The sequence below is a fragment of the Polyergus mexicanus genome, unplaced genomic scaffold, assembly GCF_030449975.1.
Source record: "Polyergus mexicanus isolate NDT 795.1 unplaced genomic scaffold, iyPolMexi1.0 SCAF_6, whole genome shotgun sequence".
Lineage (NCBI taxonomy): Eukaryota > Metazoa > Arthropoda > Insecta > Hymenoptera > Formicidae > Polyergus > Polyergus mexicanus.
The window spans coordinates 2864569-2874730 of NW_027223326.1; the positions used below are offsets into that span (position 1 = coordinate 2864569).

At 28.8% G+C, this 10162-nt stretch overlaps 2 protein-coding genes across 4 annotated transcripts in view; one reads left to right on the forward strand and one right to left on the reverse strand.

Moving 5' to 3' along the window:
* The window catches only part of Pig-t (phosphatidylinositol glycan anchor biosynthesis class T), a 13276-nt gene extending 5349 nt beyond the window's left edge, over positions 1-7927 (forward strand). The window contains exons 6-8 of one of the 2 annotated variants that reach the window (XM_070297123.1): positions 1833-1985; positions 2186-2432; positions 7661-7927. In XM_070297123.1, the coding sequence (XP_070153224.1) occupies positions 1833-1985; positions 2186-2432; positions 7661-7670 (410 nt within the window). In that variant the 3' untranslated portion in view covers positions 7671-7927. Of the gene's footprint in view, positions 1-1832; positions 1986-2185; positions 2433-2559; positions 2895-7660 lie in introns of those variants that run through there. The other variant, XM_070297122.1, reaches the window with a different exon arrangement.
* On the reverse strand, positions 2116-9818 carry Ova (ovaries absent). 2 transcript variants are annotated; one of them, XM_070297121.1, is made up of 8 exons: positions 8625-9818; positions 7924-8197; positions 7644-7784; positions 7328-7525; positions 7011-7187; positions 6407-6911; positions 4111-4773; positions 2116-3998 (listed from the first exon to the last, which is right to left on the reverse strand). In XM_070297121.1, the coding sequence occupies exons 2-7, from the start codon at positions 8167-8169 to the stop codon at positions 4145-4147; spliced, it is 1896 nt and encodes a 631-aa protein (XP_070153222.1). In that variant the 5' UTR covers positions 8170-8197; positions 8625-9818; the 3' UTR covers positions 2116-3998; positions 4111-4144. The 2 variants fall into 2 exon arrangements, with proteins under 2 accessions (XP_070153222.1, XP_070153220.1); XM_070297119.1 differs by having other exon boundaries at positions 2116-4773; positions 8625-8793; positions 9129-9817.
* Between the last annotated feature and the right edge of the window lie 344 nt (positions 9819-10162).

Below are 10162 nucleotides of genomic sequence, written 5' to 3' on the forward strand. Positions count from 1 at the left end.
AAGCAGTGGTATCAACGCAGAGTACTGTAAAAAAGTTATGTGTGGGTGTATGCATGCAATTAATACGAGATATTTTATAAAATATTTTGTACAATATTCTTTGATAACCTTTTTTTAATATTTTTCTGTGTAACATAATGAGATGAAATTAATTGGCATAAAAAAAACACATTTATTTTTAAGAAGACAAATACAATTTGTAATGTATAACAAATAGCTTTTCTAAAAATAATGTTTTCTTTACATCAATTGATTCATTTCATTACTGTAGACATGAAAGTATTTAAGATTATCGAAAAATGAATATTTTATAAAATATTTTATATCAAAATATATTAGACTAAAATAAAATATTTCGTAAATTATTCAATTTTTGGCTTCTTACCCTCATAATTTTTTACATCGAATATTTTGAGCAATCAATTTATATAAAATAATTAGAGGTTCCATTAAAAAAAAAAGGATACAGTTGTACTTTTTGGATGCTTTATTGCACTCAAGAAAAAAAATATCATATAACAGGTAGTCATTGTTATGTCACTCAATTTATTTCTATCATTTTTTTATTGTAAAATTGACAACTCTCGAATTGTATGATTTATCTGGAATATTCGTGTGTGTACATATTCATATAATGTTCATTCTAAAGTTCGTAGGATTAAAAAAAAGTATTTGCAAAAATCTAAGGAAAAAGGTTATAAAGTTTATTTATTCCATGCAAACTATAATTTATAATAAAAAACAAAATATTTTTTACTTGAAAAGTACTAACATTGATTTTTTTAAATAGAAACTACTACTACTGAATATAATTACTACTACTGAAAATACCACTCTCCCTTACATAAGAACAAAAAATGTAATTTATATAAGCAATGTTTAAATTGTATGTTTCTTTCTATGTGCAACACAAAAAGTCTGCTCCTTTAAGGAAGGAAACCAATGTAACGGCTAAAAAAAAGGCTAGTTTTAAGGATTTTTTTTCTTTTTTTTTCCAAATCGCATTATTGACATCACAAAGTACATAATTTGCATTATCTTTTGTGAAATTTTCGTTAAAAAATATTAACATTTATAGCTACAATAGCCAATAGTGTGAATCGCTTTAAAAAAAAAAACAGACGCACGCGTAGCAGGGCAACGAAAGCTCTGAAACAAACAAAAAAACAAGTATTTTGTTAAAATAAAGACAATAGCTTCAGTTGCACGTATGGAATTTTCGATTGAATAATTTGTTTTTTTTTTGCAATGTTAAAAAATAACATCAATATCGCACCGATTTTGGAACTTCTTCTTCAAAAGTCCACCATTTTGTAACAAATTCTCTCTCTCTCTCTTTTTTTTTTAAATTCATATGGTTCACACTATTGGCTATTGTAGCCAATATATATTAATATTTTTTAATAAAAAATTTTACAAAAAATAGTTCAAATTATGTAGTTTATGATATTAATAACGTGATATGAAAAAAAAATATATATATTTAAACTAAGAAAAAACTCTTAAAAATAGGTCTTTTTTTTTAGCCGTTACACTGGTTTCCTCCCTTAATAAATTATTATAGTAATTTTTATATTTAATCAATTGCCTCCAAAGTTGCACAAATTCTAATTATTTTTTTCTCAAGTATTTTGAATATTATTAGATAGTGTTCAATATACAATTGATATACATAAGTTACATCATTTTTTATTCTTATGAATAAATGTTTTTAATAGTTGTTGAATTTATATTGATATTATTTACAATATTATAATAAGAAAATATTTCTATTTTAAAAAGTTCAAAATACACACACACACACACACATACATTAATATATAATTTTTTAGGATATGGTCAAGAAAGAGGCAGTTTAGTGACTAAATTATATAATAATCACTGGCAGACATTAGACGTGATCATATTGGAAAATATTCCATGGTACTTATTAGTTTACTTACATTCTGTTACAATAACTCAGAATGGACAACAAATTCGTCCATGTAAGTAAATATAAAATAAAAAACAAAATAATCTAAATAGAGTTGATCATTATCTATTCAAAATATATAACATATATACAATATAAGCAATCAATAAAATTTATAAAAGAAACTTTATTATATGAAAATTTTACAAACATAATTACATGTCGATACACATATTTTGTAATATTATTTGTAATATTGTGCACACATTACAGTGGTGCAGCGTTATCTACCTGGAAAAGAAAGAAAAAGCCCGTATTACTTAGAATTAATCCTGCGCCTGCCTCCACATTCGGTAATGAAAATCACTATCGATATAGATTACTTATTTCTTAAATGGCAGGAATATCCACCAGATGCTAATCACGGTTTTTACATGGGACCAGCTATAATTACGGCTTTGTTACCCATAGCTAGAAATTACACCGCTCTGCCGTTCGATGGAAGTACAATCAGTTCAAGGTTCGTTTTCTTTACCTTAGCAATTTCTCTGCCTGTCAATAACTAATACAAAAACGCAAAAATTTTTTTCTTTATAAGCAAAATAAACTGTATAAATAACTCGTATCGACAATAACTAAATTTGCAGTTTTAACGCTTCAAGGGACGACTATTTAGTACAATTACGGACAGAGTCTTTGCTTATCAGTCTTCCGACTCCCGATTTCAGTATGCCTTACAATGTCATATGCCTTGCATGTACAGCCGTCGCATTAGCATTCGGCCCTCTTCATAATATTTCCACAAAAAGATTGGTCTTGAAGCGTATTGAGAAGGATTGGAAAAGTAAATTGTTTTCCTTCTTCATAGAAAGAATATTTAGAATAAAGAGAAAACAAGAATAAAAATTATAAATGAATTATATATTAAATGTATTATAAATGTGTAAAGTGTATTTCTCATTTAAATAAATATATTCATGTATTTTTTTTGTGTATTGATTAAATTTTAATAATAGAGATGTAAGAATTTTTCTGATACATGATTCCAGAAATTAAAAAGTCTTTTAATTTCTTGTTTAGCGAGAGATATTTGCTTTATATGCTATATAAAACAATCAAAATTGCTCTTGTTGATTTTCAAACAATGATCTTGCAATATTATAAAATTTCTTAATGTCTACTGTGAAAAATATTAAAAAGTGCATACATTCTGTTCTGAACCCAATATGTACATACTTTGACATCTACATCTGCTTTAAAAATTGAAACTTATTTTATATTAAAAATTATTATATAATTAATTATATTTAATCATTTTTATATATATGACAAGTTTCTATATATTCTATAACTCTATAACTTTTAATCAATTGATTCCATTCATGGTGTAACTCAATTTTTATTCCTCAAATAACGTGAAATCAGAATAGTCATGTGATAATTTAATATGAACTATTTTATTCAACTATTATCAATTAATTAATCAATAAATACAGAGTGTCTACTCAAATCTTGTAAACAAATTCCTTTAATATTCCCTGATCTTCCTGAGGTATATTTGTTCAAAATCCCAGGAGAGAATATTTTAAAGATTCTTTTGGTGCAATTTCCTAAAATAAGTTTTTTTATTATACGCGTTTTCTAATGCTTTTTACTCATACGAAAGAAAAACACAAAGCAACTTGAGTTTCAACTGATAGATTTACAAATATACTGAAAAAAGCTGAATTAAAAAGCTTTCATTAAGATAAAAATTTTTAGTTTGCATATTTGCACATTTTCATTTTTTATTACTAAAAGTTGAAATAAAAAATGTGTAATGTACATTTAATATTTTGTTAAGATATTGAATATATAAACAGAGGTAGAAATATATTTATAATATATTTTAAACATATAATTCACAAGGCTTAAGATTATTGGATTGCAAACTGCCTACAGTGTAAGAGCAAAATTATTAGAGAGAATTTTTTTGAAAATTTCCTGGGTCTCAATAAAATTCCATGAGAATTCCCTGATTTCTCCAGGTACAAAAAAATTTCGTGAGAATTCCAGGTTTTCCATGCTTTTCCATGGAATAGACACCCTATAAATATGTAAGAAATATAACACATATACAAAAACTAAATAAGCTATTATTTCAGTAATAACTTATCGTATATGGATTTAAAGTGCCATGATCGGAGAAAAAAACATACGCATCCGTTTGACGGATGATATTTATTCTTATTCTTATCTTCGTTCCATACGTTGTTCGATAACCAGTCTGTCGATAAGTGTACGTGGTAAATGCAAAGCTTCGCATAAAGTTTGTTTCGGTGTCAATCTTCGCAGGACAGACTTTGCAATTGGAGAATCTGTTGTAGTCATGGGATCTCTATTCTCGTCGCAGGATGTTCGACTACTCTGACCATTTTCTTCTTCGTCAGATGAACAGAGGTCAATTAACATTATTGTACTTGATGGGCATTTTCTCTCTTTGATTGGTTTTATAGTCTCCATATTATTCAAAGGTGATTTCACAGCAGTAAACGCGATTAAAGTCTCTTTAGCTGTTGTTGTATTAATACCGGCATCTTCATCTTCAACAATGATCGGATCTAATTCATTTCCCAATGGTGCTTTACGTTTGGAAGATACAACCGCATTTTGTTCACAAGTTGCTTTTTTCGATTTTGTTTTGCAGGCTGGTCCCACTCTTCTCATTAATAAAACTTTCCGCACATTGATACTCTTCTGAGGACACTGATATTTTGAGGAATCCTTCTTTAGTTCATCAATTTGTTTTTCACTCAGGCGAGTAAGAACAACATAAATAGGTCGACATGTAGCATACAGCAATTGTGATCGTATGCTCAGCACTAAAGAAAACATAAATTGTATGTGTAGCTTCTTAAAAAATTTCTCTGACATTTAATATTATATCAACTATATATATATATATATATTTATATATAAAGAAATAGTAAATAATATTATATCAAAACCATTACTATATATATATATAGTAATGGTTTTGATATAATATTATTTACTATTTCTTTATATATAAAAATATAGATAAATCTCCATATACAGAGTGTTAGAAAAATATGGTACCAAATTTAGAAGTATTTAGAAGTAGTATTAAAGAAATAGTATTATAGAAATATGTAGTACTCGTAAAAATGAACCAAAATCTTAATAAATTGTACTCCAAAAATCATTTATTGCCAAGTTATAAAGCATTTTCTGTTATTAAATAAATTCAATCTACAGATATTGTAGTATTGCCATTTGTTCTGCAATACATAAAATGAATGTCTGTCAGAATTTGTGTAAAAATTAGCCATTTCTCAGACACACAAAACCAGACACTGTCAATAATTATCGTTTCAAAGCTGAATAAGACAATGGAAATCGATGGCTATGCGCGGGCGGTCGTAGATAAACTGACACAGAGAATTAAAAATTGTCAACAAACTCGTCGACTTTAGAAGCTCGTGAGGGACAAGTGTACAAGCAGTCGCGTGTAAATATATCTTATAATGCATACTCGAAATGAGTTCTATCTATAATAAGAAAATGCTTTATAATTCGAAAATAAGTGGTTTTTGGAATACTACTTAAGATTTTTTGGATTGTTTTTATGAGTATTAGATATTTCTAAAATTTGGTACTATCTTTTTTAAACAAATGTAGATTATATATTTATACTATCTTTTTTTTTCTATTTATCATTTTGTGTACATATTATATCAATTAATCCAATAAATGAACAATATTGAACAATTCGTCTTTAATATCTAACAATAGTGGTGATGTCATTTTGTACTTTTATTTCTTTCAATGACTCTTATTTATTTTCTTTGTTATTTTATCTCTCTTATTTAATTTTTATAATTTATAATTGTTTTATATAATTGCATAGCTTGTTTATTCAATGCTTTAGTTTTCATGTTAATATTTATTTGAAAATAGATATTTGATTGAGTGAAAATCAATGTGTTTGTATATCCTTCATCACTATTGTATAACATTAAAAATATCTAGATTGTTCATTTATGAGATCAATCAATTAGTATACAATATTTTGTATATTATGTATACAAAATAATTGACTAAGCAAACTATCTACATTGGCAAGTAAAGGACATGCATGATATATCATTTGTTTCATTCCCTTTTTTATTCTACATATAGTCACATAAGCTGCGTTCGGGGAGCATACTTACGCGCTAAAAGTGTCGTTCTATCTTTGTTACTTACTGAGTTGAACAAAGACAGAGCATGCTAATAGTGCTAAAAGTGTACTCCCTAAACGCATCCATAATCATGGAAATATATAATAACAGAACAGCGGGACAAAAAAATAAAGACTACAAAAGCACTACCGAGAATATGGAAGTGTTTGACTGTACTTCAACTTAATTTTTATAACTTTGATAGATAGCAAAGATATATAATGCCTAGTGATATTGAAATGTACAGTATCTGGTACAGTAAAATACATACTTGGCTTGCCTTTAAAAGAGTTCACAAATTTATATTGATGTACATAATCATTTGTCAGTTTATCCCGGTTTTGTTTGTGTGTCACTATCCATCTATCACAATCTACTTTTGTGTCTAGCCATTTTGGTCTGAATGAATCGTTCAATACAGGCGCGGTGACGTGCCTTTCGATTCTATCTAATCGTTCTTGTTGCGTGTCCTCGGTCATCGCTTTCGATTTCTTTGCTAGCATTATACCGGCAGGTGATGAGAATGGGATAGTGGCGTATCTTGTAAAGCTAAAAGAACTTCTAACACGTCTAGAAGTTCGTCTAACAATACTGTTATCAGGAACATTCGCGTTATTCGTACAAATTGACTTAGCTTCAGTCTTATTTGAAAATAATTGGAAATACTCCAAAAATTGATCCTGTTGCAGTTCAGACTCGGCTATGGATAAATCTGGTGAAGATGAGCGCGAGCCATTACCATCATGGTTTTGTTCGCAACACATTTTTTCATGTTCCTAAATAATTAAATTTAAAAAAATATTATTCAGCATTTTATCATATAATAGATTTAACTTATAACAAGAAATGAGTTATGATAAATTTGATAACAATACCTTCATTTTTGTGAGACCTATGAATTCAGCATCGCAATTATCACATAAATAAATATCATCACATGGTGGTTGAACCATCATGGGGGCTTGTTGTTTAGTCTTGTTTCCATAACCTGATGAAGATGCATTATAAGATAACAATGTTCTTCGAGGACTGTCATTTTTTTTGTCATAATACTGTAAATGCAGAAAAAAACTTTCTCATTTATTGAATCAAAAAGCGTGAAATACATCAAACTACAGTGAAATTTTATAGAACTCTAATATAATGTTCTATATTTTAGGATTTAGATATACACATCACACATTATACATACCATGTTTTCATTGCGAAAGGTCACTAATAGTTTCCCTGTACTTTTGTGATATAAACTAGTTGTTGAATCCCAATTATTAATATATTCTAATTCTTCATGAGGATATTGTGCTAAATAGGAGCAAAAACGTAACAAATATTCACTTCTATGATATGTATAACATCGAAAAACCAATTTCTTTAAATTTGCCATCCAGTTCTAAAAAAACATTTTTGGATTAGCATTTTTGGAAGAACAGTTTGTATGCATGATTTTATAATACTTCACAGTCTACAAAAGAAATATAGATATTATTAAATAGTGAAAGACTGCTTACATCATTTATCTTTCTAGGTCTTGTTAACGGATTTGAAAATTTAACATCTTGAGGCCACCACTTAGGTCTGTTAATAACCTTAGTAGTATCATGGCCTAACGAACAATGGACCATAAACAATATAAAACGTTCCAATTGTACCTGCAGAAGATAATATTTATCAATATATTGTTTCTAGATTCATAAATATTTTTAATTATCTAATTACAGAATATATATTATAAAATAATTCAAACTGATATCAGAAAAAACAAATAGCATGACATTAAATTATATATACCATTGTAATTTTTTCCAAAGATGTAGGATATCCATTAGCAAATAAGAGAGGAAGATTGGATACCATAGAACCCTCTTCTCTTGCTAAAGTCCCGTTATCCTCTAGATATTTATCATTAGTAGTATCATCCATTCTGATCTCATTATTAGAGACTCTGTTTTGAGACAGTTTTCTTATATTATTTCTATCGCTCTCTTGCATAGCTGACAGCTTCATATTTCCAAAATCATCAATTTTATTCCCCATTTAAGATATATTTGCTGCGTGAAAAGTCCTATGATATTTTGTACAGATTATTTTCTTATTCTGTTAAATATTCTTCAAAAATTTATAAATTTAATATGTTTTATATATTATATAAAATGTACACAGTATAACAAATAGTGTTTTTAAATGCTGGATTATTTCATCAATGTTAAATGTTTTGCAAGAACTTGCTTCTGATTTTCTATATAAGACATAACATACAATTTAAATTATCTTATATAGAGACAATTTTGCGAATAAGGATTAACAAATCATATTTTATCATAATCTATATCTCTATCTCTCTTTTTCTCTTTCTTATTAATGCAGAAAATTTTCTATTTAATGTAATATATAGAACAGCAAATGTGATAATGGCGACCCTTGCAAAATATAATAATATCCAGAACAGGACAAAACCTATTATAATTAAGCCTAATATTGTATCTGTATACCTTTTTTTTTCTTTCTTAGGCAATTCTACCCACAGAGTTCAATGTCGTTCAAAAACATGGTAATATACAGTCTAAGCTTTGGCATCCTCACTCACACTTTTTGATACCATAACTCCCATAATAGTGTACAATATTTCTATTCTTTCTTCTTTCTTGGATGGCCTTCTATCTATTTAAGAAACTTTTCGGCGTGCATGCTTTTTTTTAAATCAAAAAGATTCCAAAAATGCTACAGAAAGTTGCAGAAATTGTCTAACTTAATAGCTAATTTAAATTCGTAACTTTATAGATATACACAAACGGGCTTTACGTGACAATTGTTACGCATCCATCATTATAACGAACATAAGAAAAATCATTTTTGCGTATTTTTGCCATCAAAATATGAATTCTACAATGTTATATATGTTGGTTTGTCTATTGCAAGCTACTTTTCTTCTCGAGATTATCCTTATTCAGAAGCTTCGTGTTGTGTATCTTATTTTCGAAATGGATACTTTTCACCTGTAATCATCACTCTTTCATGACACTTCATAATAACCGCACACTGTACATACACAACACCTTATACAACTGGTTGCCACCCAACTAAGCAGTAAAGCAGCGCGGGAGTTTTTCCCTGCAGTGGGGATCGATGACAATTAACAAATACTTAGATAACGCGAGACCTGCGCTCTACAGGAAACGATCGCGATTACGTGAGCAGAATTAATTCCCGAAATTAACGTTCCGCAATTTATGAATCGCAGGATCCATGCAATTAGCGACCGTAGTCGTCATAGAACGATAGAATCTGCCAAGTAGCAGTTCCTTCTTTTTGCTACAGTGTGCTAGGCATACGGTGAATTTGAGATGGCGACACGTCACATCTAAACCTGTCTAAACCACAGTATATACAGGGGTGCGTTCCGTATACCGGAATGTTCGTCCAGACGAAATGTGTCGTCACACACCGAGGTTGTTTCAAATCTACATATATTTGACCGTCGTGCTTTATTACATCACGCCGTTTTGTTTATGCGCAACGTTTTTCGTCAGAGTCCTAAGCACGACGAAAAGTAGTCGCCTGGACGTTCGGAAATTGTGGAAACGGAACGCAGTTATGACGTTACACCTTGGTAAACGGAACGGTTTTGGATAAAAAGCTGTCGTGCGGACGTTAATACGGAACGCACCCCAGTAGCGTAGCTCCCTGTCGGCACCTTTGATGTAGTGTTGGCCAAAACGGAGTGCGCATGCGCGAAATAAGTAAGTTGGTAACGCCATCTGAACTTCTCTCTCGCTTACTCTCGTTTTTCATTCTCTCTCTAACTCATTGATACATATGTAGCAATAAATAATCCAAAATAATATATTTTAATAAAAAATATATATACAGATAAATTGTTAATAATATATTCAAAAAAGGAAAAAATAAAATAATAAAGAGATAATTATATTAATATACAATATATTACATAAATAATTATGCTATATGCAAAATATATTACATGAAATAATAGAGAGCAAAAAAAATAAAATAAAATATTATTCAAAAA